The sequence below is a fragment of the Mustela nigripes genome, chromosome 13, assembly GCF_022355385.1.
Source record: "Mustela nigripes isolate SB6536 chromosome 13, MUSNIG.SB6536, whole genome shotgun sequence".
Classification (NCBI taxonomy): domain Eukaryota; kingdom Metazoa; phylum Chordata; class Mammalia; order Carnivora; family Mustelidae; genus Mustela; species Mustela nigripes.
In genome coordinates this window covers 27,476,539-27,497,603 of record NC_081569.1, presented here as the reverse complement: position 1 = coordinate 27,497,603, position 21,065 = coordinate 27,476,539, and the positions used below count along the sequence as shown (strand labels likewise).

The 21,065-nt window shown below is 37.3% G+C and overlaps 1 protein-coding gene across 1 annotated transcript in view; it reads left to right on the top strand.

The window, feature by feature from the left end:
- SCAPER (S-phase cyclin A associated protein in the ER) overlaps positions 1 to 21,065 on the top strand; it is a 519,522-nt gene that overhangs the window by 363,730 nt on the left and 134,727 nt on the right. The window contains exon 25 of the mRNA XM_059372064.1: positions 9,201 to 9,324. Within this exon, the coding sequence (XP_059228047.1) occupies positions 9,201 to 9,324 (124 nt within the window). The remainder of the gene's footprint in view (positions 1 to 9,200; positions 9,325 to 21,065) is intronic.

Sequence of the window (21,065 nt, the reverse complement as noted above, 5' to 3'; positions counted from 1 at the left end):
TTCCGAAAGTCTTAACCACTGCAAACTGCATAAGGATATAAAGTAAACTATGTACTTCCTAAGTTATATTATCAAATCCTCTTAGGCTACAACCACCTGGGGCTTTTCTGTTTAACTATGTCATCATATATAAGTACTAATCTTAATGTCTGAGTTGTACTACACTTGTTTTCTACCACTGTCCTTTTTGTATCTAAATGTGTTACTGTAGTTATTGCCGAAATACCCAGTTTTGTGATTCCTTTTCTGTCCTCTGTTTTTCAGAGGCAAGGTCTTCAATGAGAAGACTTCCTGACGTAAGACTCATTCATGTAGTTGTGATCTTTTGGGACACAAAGCCCTTATCTCAGCCCAGCCACAGTGTACTTTTGACAGAATGGACAGTAAGATTTTAATGTCTTCTCAGAAGATACTTTTAAAATCTGGGGCTTTCTGTTTGATGTTTAAAAGTGCTTCTAGTCATTTGAGTTTTAAATTACAGGGAAAGCTCCTTGAGCAGACCACCCAGGCTGGGTTCAAAGAAGTGATCTTTCCAAGACAGGTGCTTTTCAAATAGAGGTTGTCTTTCAAACAAGTTTTACTGAGTGGACAAGTTTTTCCTGACCTTGAGATTTTTGGTTCCCCCCCTTTTTTCTCATCAAAAAGTAGTTTCTTTGTAGAAGTTTCTTGGGGGAGTTTTGTGAGCAAAAGATTATATAAGTGCACATTCCACAATTTACCAGGAAATACATTTTCTTTAAAGTACAGAAAGCATTAGGACAAAATCTTATACCTTGTGTTTTTTATGGGCATGTTTTATGATATGTATGGGTATGCTTTATGATATTCTACAAATGACTGTAGACAAGTTGTGTTTCTTGAATAAAACAGAAAAAAGAAATTAAAAATCAAGTTTATAAAATTTATAGATCAAAACAAAAGCAAAAAATAAGATACAATTATAGAGCTTTAAGATTCCATAGGTAATCTAAATGTAATACCCTCATTTGTTTTAGTCTTTAGGGATCTATAATTTTATATTTTAATCCTACTATAAAGCTACAATACTCAAAACCATATAATATGGCACAATGCCTGACAAAATTATCAATTAGAGTAGGAAACCGGGGAATATGTCTTGTATTTAGTTACGATAAAGATACCATTTCAAGCCAGTAGAGAAAAGGTGAATTTTTCAATAACCTATTAAAGGAGGGGGGATGGTAAATTTAGCTTCTGGCTCTCATCATATGCCAAAATAAATTCCAAATGATTTGCTAGTGAATTACAAAACCCTAAAATTACTACACACAGTGATAATTCAGGAAAAAATAAATACAAAGGGTTGGGTACAAATGTATAGCTACCCCATCTCATTTTGGAATAAGAACTTATTAAACAATCAAGGGAAGGGACAAAAAAATAAAACTACAAAGAAAAAAATCATTAGACTACATAAAATTGTTTCACTTCCATACATTAAAAAAAAAAAACAGCAAAATGAAAGGCAGTGGATAAACTGGAAAAAATACTAACAAAATGAATTAACCCTTTGCTATATTTATGAGAGAACCCTTCTAAATCGTTGAGTAAAAGATAAAAACCTCCAGTAAAAAATGTTTAGAGGATAAGAATAATTAATAAAAAGATGAGTATGAATGGCAACTTCATTTTGAAAAAAAATCTAATAAATCCCTCCCTTATACCTTATCCCACAATCAATTTTATATCATGAGTTTAAATGTGAAATCTATGGAAGTACCAAAAGTAAATTTAAAAGAATACTTTTAAAATCATGAAGTGGAAAATCCTTCTAAGTCTGACACAAAACTCAGATACACTCAAGGAAAGTTTGACAGATTTCATCCAATAAAAATGAAAACATTCTTTATGACAAAACTAAGTTCAGATAAACAGCAAATTGGAATATTTATTTTCAACATACAGTGATCAAATGTTAACATCTTTATTATTGGTAAAGAGCCTTATAAGTCAGTAAGAAAAACACAAACCTCCCCCAATAGAAAAATGGGTAAAAGGTACACAGTGACAATTCAAAAAAATATAGATACGCATGGCCAATAAGCACATGTAAAGGTCTTTAATCATACTAGTAATAAAAGAAATGTAATCTTTAAGAATATTATTTTTAGCTGTCAAAATGGTAAAGATTTTTTAATGAGATAATCCAGTTTTGGTAAAGGCATGGAGAAAGTTTTTCTGGGAGGATAAATCAGTTTAAAATATTTTTTTTCTGATGAGGAATTTTGTCAGTTGTCAGTCAAAAATCTTTAAAATGTTCTTATCTTTTTACCCAAATTATTATTACTGGAAATTTATCCCAAGGAACTAGAATAATATTTTTGGTATAGCTATAATGAGCACAAGTTTTACCATTGAGCATATCCTATGTCTGCTGAGTTCCCAAGCATATAAGGTGGCCCTCCCCCGTAGTACCTGAGAATTGCTGCCCAGTTTTCATTGTGTCTAAGATATAGTCATGAGACCTAAGCTTCACAACCCAGTATACATATTCCAGGCTTCCACTCTGAAGCTGGTAAGTAAGGAGTAGAAAATAAGGGTAAAATAAACAAATATATATATTAAAAAAAAAAAAAAAGTAAGGGTAGAGGAGTAAGGAGATCCCAACCTCTCTTCTTTGGACAATTAGAGACAGCTGCAGCTGGCATCCAAACTCACAGTGTAAGTTCAAGCTGTGGCATATGGTGCCCGCTGGTTTTTTCATCAGATCTGTATAGTAGTGTATGAATTGGTATTGGTCCTGGCCATGTAACTTTAGTGCCTGTGTGTTTTCTAAATCTTACAATATACCCAATAGCCTATCATTTAATTTCCTTTCTATTTAAGTCAACCAGAGCTTTCTTCCTGTGACTTGTAACTAAAAGACTATTAAAATAGCATTATTTGTAACAGTGAAAGTTGAAAACAGAAATAGTAAGGGATTAATTGTGGGGAAAAATGTTATATCCTTAGTATAACACTGTTCATCCTTTTAAAATTGTGCAGTATTTCTCAGAAAGGAAATTTAAAATACTAGATGCTTGTAAAATTGTTGGAAGCTGCCACAGCAACATCTTCCTAGGAACATCGCCAAAGGCAAGGGAAGCAAGGGCAAAAATGAACTATTGGGATTTCATCAAGATCAAAAGCTTTGCACAGCAAAGGAAACCGTTAACAAAATCAAAAGACAACTGACAGAATGGGAGAAGATATTTGCAAACGACCTATCAGATAAAGGACTAGTGTCCAAAATCTATAAAGAACTTAACAAACTCAACACCCAAAGAACAAATAATCCAATCAAGAAATGGGCAGAGGACATAACAGACATTTCTGCAAAGAAGACATCCAGATGGCCAACAGACACATGAAAAAGTGCTCCATATCACTCGGCATCAGGGAAATACAAATCAAAACCACAATGAGATATCACCTCACACCAGTCAGAATGGCAAAATCAACAAGTCAGGAAATGACAGATGCTGGTGAGGATGCGGAGAAAGGGGAACCCTCCTACACTGTTTCTGGGAATGCAAGCTGGTGCAACCACTCTGGAAGACAGCATGGAGGTTCCTCAAAATGTTGAAAATAGAACTGCCCTATGACCCAGCAATTGCACTACTGGGTATTTACCCTAAAGATACAAATGTAGTGATCTGAAGGGGCACATGCACCCGAATGTTTATAGCAGCAATGTCCACAATAGCCAAACTATGGAAAGAACCTAGATGTCCATCAACAGATGAATGGATCAAGAAGATGTGGTATATATACACAATGGAATACTATGCAGCCATCAAAAGAAATGAAATCTTGCCATTTGCGACAACGTGGATGGAACTAGAGCGTATCATGCTTAGTGAAATAAGTCAAGCAGAGAAAGACAACTATCATATGATCTCCCTGATATGAGGAAGTGGTGATGCAACATGGGGGCTTAAGTGTGTAGGAGAAGAATCAATGAAACAAGATGGGATTGGGAGGGAGACAAACCATAAGTGACTCTTAATCTCACAAAACAAACTGAGGGTTACTGGGGGGAGGAGGGTTAGGAGAAGGGGGGTGGGATTATGGACATTGGGGAGGGTATGTGCTTTGGTGAGTGCTGTGAAGTGTGATTCACAGACCTGTACCCCTGGGGATAAAAATACATGTTTATAAAAAAAAAAATTTTTTTTTTTTTTTTAAATTGTTGGAAGCCATTGTAGGCCTCTGTGTTGACTCCAGAACAATACCAAACATATCCACTGGAGGCACTGCTCCTCTGAGGCCAGCACAAGTTGGAAAGGAAATGAGTGCTGTGAAGTGTGTAAACCCGGTGATTCACAGACCTGTACCCCTGGGGGTAAAAATATATGTTTATAAAAAATTTAAAAATCAATAAAATAAATAAATAAATAAATAAATAACATTACACAGCTGTGTCTCACACCCAGGAAACCACAGAACCAGTACAGATCAGAGATCAGGAAATCAAATAAAGTAGCACAGTCCCACTGTGTGTATTTAGAGTAATACTCTTCAGAATGCATAGATTATGCCTGGAGGAATATGTAAGCTAGTAACCATGGTAATTTCTAAAGTGGGAAATTGGGTGGCTGAAGGACATAAGAGGGAGATGGTTTTCACCATATACCCTTTCTTGTGCATACTGTACTATGGTTTTCATTCCTAGTCAAAAAGCTACAAAGCTAAATTATATTACATCAGAGCTCAGTAGTTTTGGGGTTTTTTTTTTAAGATTTTATTTATTTATTTGATAGACAGAGATCACAAGTAGGCAGAGAGGCAGGCAGAGAGAGAGAGGAAGGGAAGCAGGCTTCCTGCTGAGCAGAGAGCCCGACTCGGGGCTCGATTCCAGGACCCTGGGATCATGACCTGAGCTGAAGGCAGAGGCTTTAACCCACTGAGCCACCCAGGTGCCCCAAAGCTCAGTAGTTTTTACTGCACTTCATGGGAACATACCCTCAGGTCTCTGAAGAAACTTTCAAGGCTTTTTGAGAGGAGAAAACAGAGTAGGACCCTGGCTTCCACACTGCTGCTTCAGTCAGAGCAACTCTGGTTTTATCAGTTCTCTGGTTTAAGCATCAAGGATTTTTTAAGTTTTGTTTTGTTTTTAGCTTATTTTTATTTAAGTAATCTCTACACCTAATGTGGGGCTCGAATACACAACCCTGAGATCAAGAGTCTCATGGTCCTCTGACTGAGCCAGCCAGGCACCCCCAAATTTTGTAAGCTTTTAATCTTCTGAGTAGGAAAGCATTCTGCTGCTTTAAAAAACAAACAAACAACAAAACCTGAAGACCATTATTACAGAATATTAAATGTCTTGGAGAAATATTCATTATGTATTTGTTAAATAAATGTACATTTATGTGAGTAAGGGATTAAAGACCAGAAGTACAAATACCAAATTGCTTCTTTCTTTTATTTTTTTTTAAAGATTTTATTTACTTATTTGACAGAGAGAAAGAGATTGCAAGTAGACGGCGAGGCAGGTGGGGAGGGAGGAAGGGAGAGAAGCAGTCTTCCTGCTGAGCAGAGAGCCTGATGTGGGGCTTGATTTCAGGATCCTGAGATCATGACCTGAGCGGAAGGCAGAGGCTTAACCCACTGAACCACCTAGATGCCCCCAGATTGCTTCTTGATAGTTTTGTACTATTTCTTTGTCCTTGTCTTTCCCAAATTTATTACAATTACTTTGAAAATTATTTTTATAAGGTGACACCTTCAACGCCCATGCTGAGTGTGGAAGCTATTTTTTAAAAATAAAATTAACAAAAATTATTTTTGTCATAAATACAAGTTATTTTTTAATTTAAAAGAAAAGCACTCTTTTTTAAAAAATGTTATTTATTTATTTATTTATTTGACAGAGAGAGATCACAAGTAGGCAGAGAGGCACAGAGAGGGAGTGGGGGTGGGGAGCAGGCTCCCTGCTGAGTGGAGAGCTCAATGTGGGACTTGATCCCAGGACCCTGAGATCATGACCTGAGCCAAAGGTGGAGGTTTAACCCACTGAGCCACCCAGGCACCCAGAAAAGCACTCTTTAGCAACATCTAGATATATTATCTGATAAGTGAAATGGTGCCGATTTACATTTATGAAGTACTTACCAAGTAGAGCCTCCAAACAATTTATCATAAATGAGTTTAGTATGGTCCAGGTTTTTCTGTACAGGCCTCAGGGATGGAGTGAAGCCAGACAGAATTGAGTCTCCTGCTGCCGTGCTGCCTAGAGTCCTTTTTTCATTCATGCCAGTGTACCAGGAAAACATTTGGGAAACAATGTGCTTCATGATCTTGGGAATAATAACTTTTATATCATGCTTTAATTTGACTCAGTTTATTAAATTCCATTTGTGCCTTATTCATAACAAAAATAATAAGATTAGTAACTTAAATAAAGCCTATCACTTATAGTTAACCATGTGCCAGGCACTTTCCTATGTACTTTACATGTATTGTCTCATTTACTATTCATGATGCTTATGTGAAGGCTGCATATTATTATCCTGGTTTTATATGTGATAAAATGGATACTAAGATGTTAACTTACTAATTTACTAAGATGTTAATTTACTGATTTACCAGTGCTAAGATGTAGCTTCCTAAAATCTCAAATGGCAGAACTGGGATTCTTTTTTTTTTTTTTTAAGATTTTTTTTCATTTATTTATTTGACAGAGAGAGATCACAAGTAGATGGAGAGGCAGGCAGAGAGAGAGAGAGAGAGAGAGAGGAGGAAGCAGGCTTCCTGCTGAGCAGAGAGCCCGATGTGGGACTCGATCCCAGGACCCTGAGATCATGACCTGAGCCGAAGGCAGCGGCTTTAACCCACTGAGCCACCCAGGCGCCCCAGCAGAACTGGCATTCTGACCTAGATATATCTTACCCTAGGGCTGTTGCTCTTAACAATTATACTCTTATGCCCAGAGTTCAGGAACCTATCAATTATATGAAGCAAGGTCCAACCAAATCAGACAAACAGATGATCAGAAGTACAACAGGAGCTTTCTCACTCTCTCTCTTCCAAATGAGGACAGAGAGGTTGGCTGTTTTTTTCACCTAACAATGCCTGGAAAATCATAGGCACTTAGATATTTGTTAGGTGAATGAATACTCATATGGTGGTTCTTCAATTCTTAACTTTATACGCACATCAGAATTGCTCCCATAGAGCTTTTGAAACACGCAGATGTCTGAAAGTCACCCAGCTGGCATCTTCAGGGGAGGAACTCAGGCAAGAATGTATTTTTAAAGATTCCAATGCTCAAACTATAGAGCCTCTATTCTAGAGCCGGGGGTCTCTTACTAGAAGGTGAATCTGAATTACCTGCAGAATTTGTTAAAGCACACAGTGCTGGACTCTACTCTCTGAGTTTTTATTTAGCAGGTCTGTGGTGGGTCCCGAGAATTTGCATTTCTAAGAAATTCCCAGGTGATATTGATGCTTCTGATCCTGTAGGATCATGGTCCTATAGGATTTGTTCTAATAGACTACGTTATTTCATTTGTACTTGGGACTTAAGCAGGAGATTTATTTAGACAGGCCAGAATCCACATTGCTCACTCGGGCAGTGTTAGTTTTAAATAGTTTTCAAAGTACCCAGAAGAGTGCCCATTGAGTTTGTAGCTCCAAAAGTTTCTTTGAATGATGGCATATGTAAATTGGTTTTATCCCTTAAGAGGAAAACATAAATTTGAACAGTTTGACCTTAGACTCTTGTACTCTCTAGGTTTTCTTGTGTTGAGGTGCTCTGAATCCTTATCCATACAGTCTCTAAGCAGGCGGGGTACTCACTCCCCAGAACTCTGCAGTTCTTAGAGAGAAAGCATCTAGTTTGTCCTCATGTATTCTCCCTTCTTCCATCATCTGCCTTGATCTGGGACCAGGAGATCTGGGAAGAGGAGCTTTGACAGACTTTTGTTTCATGTATTATTCAAAGTTCCAGGTCCAGAGTTCCTGGGTGATAGGTATCTAATCCTTAGATTATTAAGACATTATCAACTGATGAATGGATAAAGAAGATGTGTGTGTGTGTGGAATATCACACACACACACACACACACACAATGGAATATCACACAGTGATCAAAAAGAATGAGCTCTTATTACCATTTGCAACATGGATGGAGCCAGAGTATATTACGTTAAGTGAAATGAGTCAGAGAAAGACAAATACCATATGATCTCACTCATATGTGGAATTCAAGAAAGAAAACAGATGAACATATGGGAAGTGGTGGGGGGGGGGGGGGGGAGAGAAACAAACCGTAAGAGACTCTTAACGTTAGAGAACAAACTGAGGGTTGATGGAGGGAGGGAGGTGGGCATGGGCTAGATGGGCGATGTGTGATAAAGAGGGCACTTGTGGGGTGCCTGGGTGGCTCAGTTGTTTGAACACCTGACTCTTGATTTCAACTCGGGTCATGATCTTAGGGTAATGGGATTAAGTCCCATGTCAGGCTCCTCCCGCAGCAGGGAATATACTGGAAATTCTCTCTCTCCTCCTTTCCTTCTCCCCCACCTCCCTCCCAAACCCCGTGCACACATGTGCTCTGTCTCTCTCTCTCTCTCAAATAAATAAATCTTTAAAAAAACATAGTGGGGGTACCTGGGTGGCTCAGTCAGTTAGGCATCTGACTTTGGCTCAGGGTCCTGGGATCGACCCCCTCATCAGGCTCCTTGCTCAGTGGGGAGCCTGCTTCTCTCTCTCCTCTCCATTTGTGCTGTCTCTCACTATCTCTCTCTCTCTCAAGTAAATGAATAAAATCTTTAAAAAAAAAAAAAAAAACTTTCTTAACAAAGAGGGCACTTGTGATGAGCACTGAGTGCTGTATGTAAGTGATGAATCACCAAATTCTACTCCAGAAACCTGTATCACCCTATGTTAACTAAGTAAATTTTAAATTAAAAAAGACATTATCAGATAGACTATTAAATACATTTCCATTACCTGCTATGTAACTAAGAAATTAGTAAGAGACAACTAACTAACAAACACCTGGCCTTGGATAAAAAATTATAAGCCTTTATATCTAGCTGATGGGCCTTGTACTTAATATTTGGCGTTTTTTTTTTTTTCTCAGAATGATTTCCATCTTGTGCCTGTTGCTTTTGTACCATTCGTTTTACATATTTTAAACTGTGTATAGAAGAGCTGCTCAAGTTTTACAAATGGTGTTTCTCTCCATTAGGTCTCTCTGCAATGCAATCAACGTTTACAACCTCACCTGCAATAACTGCTCAGAAAATTGCACGGATGTTCTGTTTAGTAACAAGATTACCTTCTTAATGGACCTCCTGATACACCAGTTGACGGTATGTAATATTACTGCTTTAAGTTAGAAGCAGTTAAGTTTTGAGAAATATTCCCTGTGGAGAAAACTCAAAGAATTTAGCTTATTTACCCTCTAGATGAAAAAGAGTAAAGATGATGGGGTGAGTAAATTACGGACTGGCAAAGAAACCTCTTAGTTTGGAAATCTCTTATTGGATTCTCCTAAGTTCCAGTATTTAATAGATAATATATTGTAACATTTGCCAAGTTCGCAGATTTACATGGTTAGACTGGGACTTCAGAGTCAGCTGGACTCCAAGCCAAACCTCTGAGCCCACAGGAATGAGTGCTGTAGGAGGGAAGAAAGCTTAGGAAAGCCTCATAACTTCTCTTGCCAACTCAGTTAAAAGGGTGGTTTATAAAGGACTTTTTGATGGCCCTTGATAACTGTTTTTTGAAGCAAGAAACTTCTCTGGCAAAAAGGGGCTAACCTGTTATACTTTTGAAATGGGAACAAGCAACCAGTTATGGCCTTAAATTTTACTTCAGTTCACAGATGTTGAAAGAGGTAAGCTCAGTATAATATCCAAAGGTTTAGGTCTGTCAACTGCAGCCTCCAGAACACAGCCCTGGGACCAGAAGTTTCCTGGTGAAGTTTCTGAGCCCCTGAGGTATTGACACAAAACATCTCTTAAGCTACAAGTTTACAACACAAGAGATTTATTTTTCAGAACCAATTTACTTTTACTCAGCACATACTTCTAATACCTCTTTCTAAACTACTTGCCTTGTGCTATCTTTCTTTCTCCCTTCTGATTAATTTCTGTACATTCTACAGACCTTAACTAAAACATAATGGCACCTTCATCATGAAACGTTCCCTAACCTGACTCTCCCCAGGTCCAGGCTAGGAAATTTTTATGTGCTCCTAGGCATTAAATTATTCATAGAATTCATCACATTGAATTAACTGTTTAATTGTCTGTCTACCCATTAACCATAAAATCAACAAGGATAGAAGATAACTTATCATCTTCTCCAGGATCCTAACACAGTGCCTGACACTTAGTAGGCTTAGTGTGTCATTGATGACTATGTGAGAGAAGTGGTGGATCCCCACGCATCTCAAGCTGAGAATCAGAAAGGGAATGAGGAGGCCCTTCCAGGCAGGCATACTAAGATGAGAGGGGTTGCCAGTGAGAGAGAACAAAGTCACAAACCTAGAACTGATTAAAACAGTACAGCAATGGCTATTTATCATGGTGATACTGTGTCATCACTTGAGGGCCAATTTTATTTGGTTATATCTGTAAAAGAAAGCATTGAAATGCGGATAAGACATTTTGGCACAAAGTTCTACTCAATATAGTTGAAAGGCAGGGATAAGGAGAAAAGACTTATTATTTGTTGTATGGCCTTATATTCCAGATATTTTAATATATATTGCCTCATTTAATTTTCTTAAACACAAAGTCAGTATTATCCCTTTTACCAACAAGGAAACTGGAGTCCCAGAGAAAGTGGCTTGCCCAACACTACAGAGAAAGAAAGTCACAGAGCTGAGAGTCAAACCTATGTCTCTCAAACCCAAACTGAGAGACATTCCATACAATAACTAATTGCTACTTTTCAAAAATGTCAATGTCACAGAAGACAAAGAATGGAGAACTGTCACAGATTGGAAGAGGTACTGACAAGTAAATGAAATGTGGGATCCTACACCAGGAAGAGGACGTTAGTGGGAAAACTAGGAAATTCATTTAAGTCTACAGAATAGTTAATTTCCTGCTTTAATTAGAGTATGGTTTTGTAATTTGTTAACAGTAGGAGGTACTAAGTGAAGAGAACTCTGTTTTTGAACCATATCTCTTAGTTTAATATTATTTTAAAATAAGACATAAAATAAGATGTGAAAAATTAAAAAAAAAACACTATGTTTCATGCTGCATCATCTGGCAGAATTTATTCTGTGAAACTTATTCTATACTGTAATGGAAGAAGAGACATTTATATACTTTGAACAGGAGAGGTAACAAAAAAGCCTTTGAAATGTGAAGAGATGGGTAAGAAGATTTACAGACAGGATCTTCTATTCTAGCTTTTCAGTCTTTTCTGTTCAAAACATTCTTATTAGGAGATATCATAGAAAAATAGTTTATTATTTTCATACTTAATAATTAAGTGCTTACTGGGGTGCTTGGGTGGCTCAGTCAGTTAAGTGTCTGCCTTTGGCTCAGGTCATAATCCTGGAGTCCCAGGATTGAGCCCTGCAACAGGTTCCCTGCTCCTCAGGGCATCCGCTTCCTCTGCCGTCCCCACCTACCCCCTCCACTGCTGGTGCCTGTGCCCACACATTCTCCCTCTCTCTTTTTCCTGCTCTCACGCTCCCTCAAATAAATAAAATCTTTTTTAAAAATACTGTTAAAAAATAATTAAGTGCTTACTATTTCTACTTCCAGAGAAGCATGGACTATAATCCCCATCACCCGGCAAACCCCATTTTAGGAGTGGGAACAGATACACAGATTCGATGTAGCAAACACTGTGATGGCAGCGTATACAAACTACATTGGGAGCACAGTGGAGGGCTTTTGTAGTCTGACACATCACAAAGGGAGGGACATTTGAACTAGACCTTAGCTCTTCATAATAGCTATCATTTACTAAATGTCTACCATGTGCCAGAAGCTTGTAAGTGGCTCCATGCTCCCCCTCTACTTTGAAAGCCCTAGTTTCCTTTAAGTAGTATTTCTTTGCTTGTGACCTCATGGTTTCTTGACACTCAGAATAGCTTTTAATCTCCCAACCAGTGGATTTTGGCATATTCTGTGTTTATTTTGCTCAGTTCAGAGCTGTAATCCTGGGACATGTTTGGCAAACACATTTTCTTCCTCCTTTCCTTATACGTGGCACTTCCTGGTTTTTACAGTTCCTTTTAGGTTTCTTAATCTGTAGCTGTCAATTCTAGTACTGCTATGACTCAGTTGGTGACACTTGGGAGAAGAGGTTGTGTTTCCTAATTTGGAGAGATGGGGTAGAGATGGCTAGGGATGGTGATTTTTACATTTCTTGAAATCACTTAAATACATTTCCATTTTTCTTGATAATTGGTTTGATACTAATGTAACAAAAATATGGACCATTAATTTGCAGTACCCTGTAAGTAATGGATAGAAAATAGTCATCAACACGTTTTCCAGAAGGATGAGAAGGAAGCGTAAAAGAAGCTAATTAATTGAGATCTGGTGGGATTTATAAGATACCCAATAATGAGGCACTTCAGCCTGTTTTGGTTCTTTAACAAACTAAGGTGGTTTAGAAATTTTTTTTTTTTTTGTCTAGCTGCTTTGCCTTTGTTTTAGCATTCCTGTATTTCATATAGATTATGTGCAAAGCACTGTACAGATGCCAGGGTTGCAGAGGTAAATTGGACACATTTCCTTCACTCCAGAAGCCCAGTTAAGAGAGGAAGAATGTGCACACATGAATAGCTGTAAGAAGTTATGTCACATAATGAGAGCTACAGAGCCTAAGCAACCTAGAAGAGTACCTGGCGCATAAGAGGTGCTCCTTAAATATTTAATGAATGAATTCTAACTTGGAGGATTAGAAAGGTTTTGGGAAGAAATTGGATTTCAATATGCTCAGAGGAAGGGTAGAAATTCTACAATTCTGAGTTACGATTTTTACAAAAGATAAATTAGCACAGGTGGCACTGTAAAGTATACCTTGCAGTAGAGATTCAAAGTAGGATTTTGGGGATAAGTTCTTGGGGAATTTATTGGGAGCCCTGTAAAAATGGTACATTGAGATAGACATGATCTAGGATAAAGTCTCACATACATGTATTATTTTCCAAGAAGCATGAGAGTTTTAAAATATGTTAAAGCAGATTACTTCTGCCATTCTAGAAGCATGGTTAAGCACCTTTTTTTCTGTGCCTAAATCTTTCCAGTGCACAGAACATGAGTCTCTAGCTTCAAAATGTCTCCTTGAGGAGACCAGACATGAACACTGGAAGGCAATAAAATCACCAGCAAAAAGAGCAAGGTGGCAGAACAGGAAGTCCCAGCCCTCACTACCCCACAGAGACACCAACCAAACAGTATATGGACCAAAATACCATTATGAGAATTCCAGAAGACAATTAATATGTTGCAGTACCCCCAGCCAATCTCAAAGCCAAGAATGGCCACACTGAAATGAGTAAGAACTGTTTCATTTTACTTGTGTTCCCCCCCTTTCCCCAACCAGCACAACTCAGCACTAGCAGAAAATACCCCAGTTCATGGGTTCTCCTTAAGAGGGGAGAGAGGAGTAGAGTGGCATTCTGGCTTTTGGGGGGGCTACCCAAGGGTCTTGAACCTGTCTCACCTGACTCAAGACACTGACAGAGAGCTGGCATACTTTGAATGCCTAGTATCCCCTGTTAACAGGAGAGCAGGGCAGCTTGCTGCTCAGAACCAGAGAACTTAAAATGTTGCAGACAGACACCAGAGGGAGCAAGAGATTATGATGTCCTGAAAAAGAAACTAAAATAAACCAACAAAACTCTCTAATTGAAAAATTGTCTCATAATCCACAAAAAGGTTTCAGAAGCCCCCAGGTTTCCTAGCCAAGGTGATTGGTGTCTTCTTTTTTACAAAGTCAGGATGTAAAGTCTAGAAGAAGTCCCCCCCCCCTTTTTTTCCAAATGTGCAGATCCCAAAACAAAGGTATAAGACACACAAAGAAACAGGGAAATATGGCACATACAAAGGAACAAGATAAATCTCCAGAAACCAATCTTAAAGAAACAGGTATATGAATTAACTGACAAAGAATTCAAAACAGTTATCATAAAGGTGTTCAATGAGCTCAATAAAATGATGCATGAAAAAAATTTTAAAAAGAGAAAAAATTTTTTAAAACCAGTTTTAAAGCTGAAGAATACAATAATTGAACTGAAAAATTAGGTAATTGGGTACAGGATTTCAAGAGCAGGCTTGAGCCAATAGAAGAAAGAATGAGTGAACTCAAAGACAAGTCATCTGAAATCATGCTATCACAGGAACAAAAAGGAAAGAGAATGAAAATGAATGAAGAAAGCCTAAGAGATGCATGCGGTACCATCAGATAGACCAATATACACATTATAGTACTCCCAAAAAGTGAGAGAATGGGTCAGAAAGCTTATTTAAAGAAATAATAGCTAAAAATTTCTCAGTCTGGGGAAGGAAATGGATATCCACATTCAAGAAGTCCCACAAACTCCCAACTATAATGAACCCAAAGAAATCCGCACAAAGCAACATAACCAACTTGTCATAAGTCAGAGACATAGAGAGAATTTTGAAAACAGTGAGAGGAAAATGACTTGTCATGTACAAGGGAACCCTGATAAAATCAATGATTTCTCACCAGAAACACTGCAGGTCAAAAGGGATAGACTGATGTATTAAAAATACTAAAAGAAAAAATGGCCAACCCAGAAAACTATACCCAGTAAAACTATCCTTCAGATATGAAGAAGAAAAAGCTATCCCAGGTAAATAAAACCTAAGGGAATGATCACCACTAGACTTGCCTTACAAGAAATTCTAAAGCGAGAGATGCCTAGCTGGCTTAGTCCATATAGCATGGCAACTTTTGATCTTGGGGTGGTGAGTTTGAGCCCCACATTGAGTGTAGAGATTACTTTAAAAAAATCTTTAAAAATTTTTAAAAAGAAATTCTAAAGTGAGTCCTTCAAGTAGGAACAAAAGGATGCCAAACACCAATATGGAAAGCATATGAAAGTCCAATTGATCCTTTAACAACATGGGATTGAAATGCATGGGTACAGTTATATATGGATGTTTTAAATAAACATATGGTACCATAAGTGTATTTTCTTTTCCTTATGATTTTTTAAATAACATGGTCTACTCTTTAGCTTACATCATTATAGGAATATAGTATATAATACATGTAACATTCAAAATACATGTTAATTAACTGTTTATGTTATCATAAGTCTTCCAATCAGCAGAAGATTCTTAGTAGTTAAGTTTTAGGGGAATCAAAAGTTGTATTAGGATTTTCAACTGTACATGGGGTTGGCACCCTTAATCCCCATGTTGTTCAAAGGTCAACTGTGTAAAGCTTGCTGGTGATTCAGAATTGTGCATTACTATAACAAGGAGGCTATAAATCATTTTAATTCTGACAAAGAATTATAATATAGAAACTTTATGGTAACAACTTGTATATTTCTATATAAAAGTATAGTAATAACTATAAAAATACATTAATGAATACCTAATATACAAATAGGTATTTTGTGGGACACTTGGGTGGCTCAGTCAGTTAAGCATCCAACTCTTGATCTCATGGTCATGAGTTCAAGCCACACACTGGGATCCATGCATAAAAATATACATATATATTGTGACATCAATAAAATAAAATGTTGGGGAGATAAGTAAAAGGATAGCATATTTGTTTACAATTGAAGTTATTATTAGATTAAAATGGATCATTACAACTATTTTATATGTAAGCCCACTAGTAACATAAAGAAAATACCTATCAAAGAAGATACAGAAGAAAGTAAGGAATCAAAGCATGTTACTACAAAACAATCTGCAGAACAAAAGCACAAATCTACAGCAGGAATAGAATGAGGGACAGGGCAACTACAAGATAGAAAACAAAATACTCCCTTTTCTACCAATAATTACTGTAATGTAAGTGTGTTAAACTCCCCAATAAAAAGGCACACAAAAATCAAGATCCAATTATATAGTGTCTACTCAAATAGACTCTAGAGATTCACTTTAGATTTAAGGACACACATAAGATGAAGGTGAAAGAATTGAAAAAAAGATATGCCATGTGAATTAATAACCTGAAGAGAGTAGAGTGGCCATACATCTATAAGACTAAATAGTCTTAAAGTGACTATTACTAATAGTCCTAAAGTGACTCAGAAGATATAAAGGACAATTTTCAATTTTCCAGGAATATATAACAATTTAAATACAAAGACACTATCAGGACACCCAGATATAAGAAGCAGACACTGAAAGAACTGAAGGAAAAAGAAGATGGCAAAGCAATAAAGGTAGGGGATTTCAGTACCCAAATTTGGATAATGGATAGACATCCAGAAAGAAAACTAATTAGGGAAACAGATGCTTTAAACAATACTGCAGACCAAATGGACCTAACACATGTATACAAAATATTCCATTCACCAGCAGCAAAATACACATTTTCCTCAGTGCACATGGAACATTCTTCCGTAGAGATCACGTTAGTTCACGAACAAGTCAGCAAATCTGAGATATGCCATGGTTTTATCCATTAATCTGTCATTGGACACTTGGACTACTTCTATAATTTGGTTATTGCAAATGCTGCAATAAACATGGGGAGCATATATCTCTTTTTATTAGTGTTTTCATATTCTTTCAGTGAATACCCAATAGAGGAATTACTGGATAATAAGGTAATTCTTTTAATTTTTTGAGGAATCTTCATACTGTTTTCCACAGTGGCTGTACCAGTTTGCATTACCACCAACAATTCACTAGGGTCCCTTTTTCTCTAATCCTTGCCAACACTTATTGTTACTTGTTTTTTATTTCAGCCATTCTTACAGTTATAAGGTGATATGTCATTGTGGTTTTGATCTGCATTTCCCTGATGATTAGTGATGCAGAGCATCTTTTCCTTTCATATGTTGGCCATCTAGATGTCTTCTTCTGAGAACTGTCTGTTCATGTCTTCTGCTCATTTTTTTTTTTTTTAGATTTTATTTATTTATTTGACAGAGAGAAATCACAAGTAGATGGAGAGGCAGGCAGAGAGAGAGAGGGAAGCAGGCTCTCTGCTGAGCAGAGAGCCCGATGCGGGACTCGATCCCAGGACTCTGAGATCATGACCTGAGCCGAAGGCAGCGGCTTAACTCACTGAGCCACCCAGGCGCCCCTTCTGCTCATTTTTTAATTGGATTATTTGTCTTGGGTGTTGAGTTGTTATTTTGTTTATTTGTTTGTTTAGCCAACATATAATACATCATTAGTTTTTTTTATTTATTTTTATTTATTTTCAGCATAACAGTATTCATTATTTTTTCACCACACCCAGTGCTCCATGCAATCCGTGCCCTCTATAATACCCACCACCTGGTACCCCAACCTCCCACCCCCCAGCCACTTCAGACTCCTCAGATTGTTTTTTAGAGTCCATAGTCTCTCATGGAGAGAGACTTTCCCTTTCAATTTCCCCCAACTCCTTTCTCCTCTCTAACTCCCCATGTCCTCCATGCTATTTGTTATGCTCCACAAATAAGTGAAACCGTATGATAATTGATTCTCTCTGCTTGACTTATTTCACTCAGCATAATCTCCTCTTTTTGATGCAATGTTCAGTGATTCATTAGTTGCATATAACATCCAGTGCTCATCACATCACATGCCCTCCTTAATGCCCATCACCAAGTTACTCCATCCCCCTACCCACCTCCCTTTCTGCAGCCCTCAGTCTATTTCCCAGATTTTAAGAGTCTCTCATGGTTTGTCTCCCTCTCTGATTCCTTCCCATTTGGTTTTCTGTCCCTGTCCCTGTGATCCTCTGCTCTATTCCATATCCCATATGTTGAGTTGTATCAGTTCTTTATATATTTTAGATACTAACTCTTTATCAGGCATGTCCTTTGCAAATATCTTCTTCCATTTACTAGTTTATCTTTTAGTTTTGTTGAGTGTTTCCTTTTCTGTGCAGAAGCTTTTAAATTTGAAGTAGTCCCAAGAGTTTATTTTTACTTTTGCTTCCCTTGCCTCAAGAACATATCTAGAAAAAAAATGCTGTGGCTGATGTCAAATCCGTGTATTCCTCTAGGATTTTTATGGTTTCAGGTCTCACATTTAGGTCTTTAACTCATTCTGAGGGTCTCTCTCTCTCTCTCTCTCTTTTTTTTTTTTTTTTTTTTTTTAGTATGGTATAAAAAAAGTCATCTGGCTTTATTCTTTTGCATGGAGCTGTCCAGTTTTCCCAAAACCACTTTTTGGAGAGGGTTTTTTTCCCCCCATTGCATATTCTTGCCTCTTCTGTTGAAGATGAATTGACTGTATAATTGTGGATTTATTTCTGGATTTTCCATTCTGTTCCATTGATCTGTACATCTATTTTTGTGCCAGTTCCATACTTTTCTAATTACTGCAGCTTGGTTGTATATCTTGAAATCTGGGATTATGATACCTCCAGTTTTGTTGTTCTTTTTGAAGATTGTTTTGGCTATTTGGGTTTTTTTTTTAAATTCCACACATATTTTATGATTATTTGTTCTAGTTCTGTGGAAAATGCTATTGATATTTTGCTAGGAATTGCTTTAAATCTGTAGATTGCTTTAGGTAATATAGACATTTTAAGAGTATTTGTTGCCATAAATCTTCCATGTGAAGCACATGAACATCTTTCCATTTGTTTGTGTCATCTTTAGTTTTATACTTTATACTCATATATATATATATATAAATATAATATACTTTATACTTATACTTTATACTTATATCATCATGTTTTATACTTTTCAAATTTAAAGATCTTTCATGTCCTTGATTAAGTTTATTTGACAACTTCTTTAAATAAGACAACAAACGAATTAGCTGCATTGGTTGACTCTTCCTTTCACAAATGATTTTTCTGTTACATGTGATGCAGCTTGGTAGCATTTTACCCACAGTACAACTTATGTCAAAATTGGAGTCTGTCCTCTCAATTCTTGCCACTGCTTTACCAGCTAACTTTATATAATATTCTCAATGCTTTTTTGTCATTTCAACAATCTCTCTAGTGCCTTCATCAGAGTCCATCTCAAGAAATTACTTTCTGTCCTAATCCTTAAAAAAGCAACACTTTATCCATTAAAGTTTTGTCACGAGATTGCAGCCTTTCAGCCCCATCTTCAGGCTCCACTTTTAATTCTCTTGCTATTTTCATCACATCTCTTGTTACTTCTTCCACTGAAGTCTAGAACCCCTCAAAGTCCTCCATGAAAGTTAGAACCAGCTTCTTCCAAATTCCTGTTAATGCTGATATTTTGACCTCTTCCCATGAATCACAAATATTCTTAATGGCATCTATGGTGAATCCTTTACAGAAAGTTTTGAATTTACTTTGTCTAGACCCATCAGAAGAATCACTGTCTGTGGCAGCTACAGCCTTACAGGTGTATTTCTTAAGTAATAACTCTTGAAATTCACAGTAACTCCTTGAGCAATGGAATGGATGTTGTGTTAGCAGGCATGAAAACGACATTCATTTCATTGTATATCTCTGTCAGAACTCTTAGGTAATCAGGTGCATTGTCAATAAGCAGCAGTATTTTGAAAGAAGTCTTTTTTTCCTAAGCAAGTAGGTGTTTGTAAGTAGACTTAAAGTATTCAGTAAAACAGGTTCATAAACAGATGTGCTGTCATCCAGGCTTTGTTCCATTTATAGAGCAAAGGTAGAGTAGATTCAGTGTAATTCTGAAGGGCCCTAGGATTTTCAGAATGGTAAATAAGCATTCATTTCAGCATAAAGCTACCAGCAGCATCAGCCCCTAACAAGAGAGTCGGCCTGCCCTTTGAAGGTTTGAAACTAGTCATGGATTTCTCCTCTCGAGCTATGAAAGTCCTAGATGGCATCTTCTTCCATTATGAGGCAGTTACATTTACATTGAGAGAATCTGCTGTTTAGTGTAGCCACTTTCGTTAATTACTTGACCTAGATTTTCTGGATAACTTGCTGCAGCTTCTACATCGACACTTGCTGCTCCACCCTACACTTTTATGTTATGGAGATGGCTTCTTTCTTTAAACCTCATGAACCAACCTCTGCTAACTTTTCTTCTACATTTTTCTCACCTCTCAGCCCTTATAGAATTGAAGGGACCTAGGGCCTTCCTCTGGATTATGTTTTGGCTTAAGAGAATGTGGTTGCTGGTTTGATCTTCTATCTAGACAACTGAAACTTTCTCTATCTCAGCCATGAGGTTGTTTCACTTTCTTATCATCTGTGTGTTGACTAGAGTGGCACTTTCAATTTCCTTAAAGGAAAAAAAAATTCCTTAGAACTTTTCCTTTGCATTCACTGCTTGGCTAACTGTTTAATGCAGGAGACTAAACTCTTGGCCTGTCTCAGCTTTTGACATGCCTTCCTCATTTAGTTCAGTCATTTCTAGCTTTTGATTTAAAGTGGGAAACCTGGAAATCTCCTTGTCACTTGAACATGTAGAGGCCAGTATAAGGTTATTAATTGGCCTAACTTCAGTATTGTGCCTCAAGGAATAGGGAGGCCCAAGGAAAGAGAGTTGGGGGAATGGCTGGTAGGTGGAACAGTCATAACGTACACCTTTATCAAGGTCATCATCTTATATAGGTTCAATTCATGGTACCCCAAAACAACTAAAATGATAACATCATAGATCACTGATTACAAGTCACCACAACAAATATAATAATGAAAAAATTTGAAGTATTTCAAGTATTTCCATATGTGACACAGAAACATGAAGTGAGCAAATGCTGTTGGAAAAATGGCACCAGTAGACTTGCTCAGTGCAAGGTTGCCATAAATCTTCCATGTGAAGCACAATAAATAGAGGTGGGCCTGCATTTGCACTCTCATGTTCAATGTAGAATTATTCATAATAACCAAGAGGTAGAAATAACTTAAATGTCCATTGACGATGAGTGGATACAGAAAATGTGTGTGTGTGTGTGTGTGTGTGTGTATACATACACACACACACACACATATATATATGGAACAC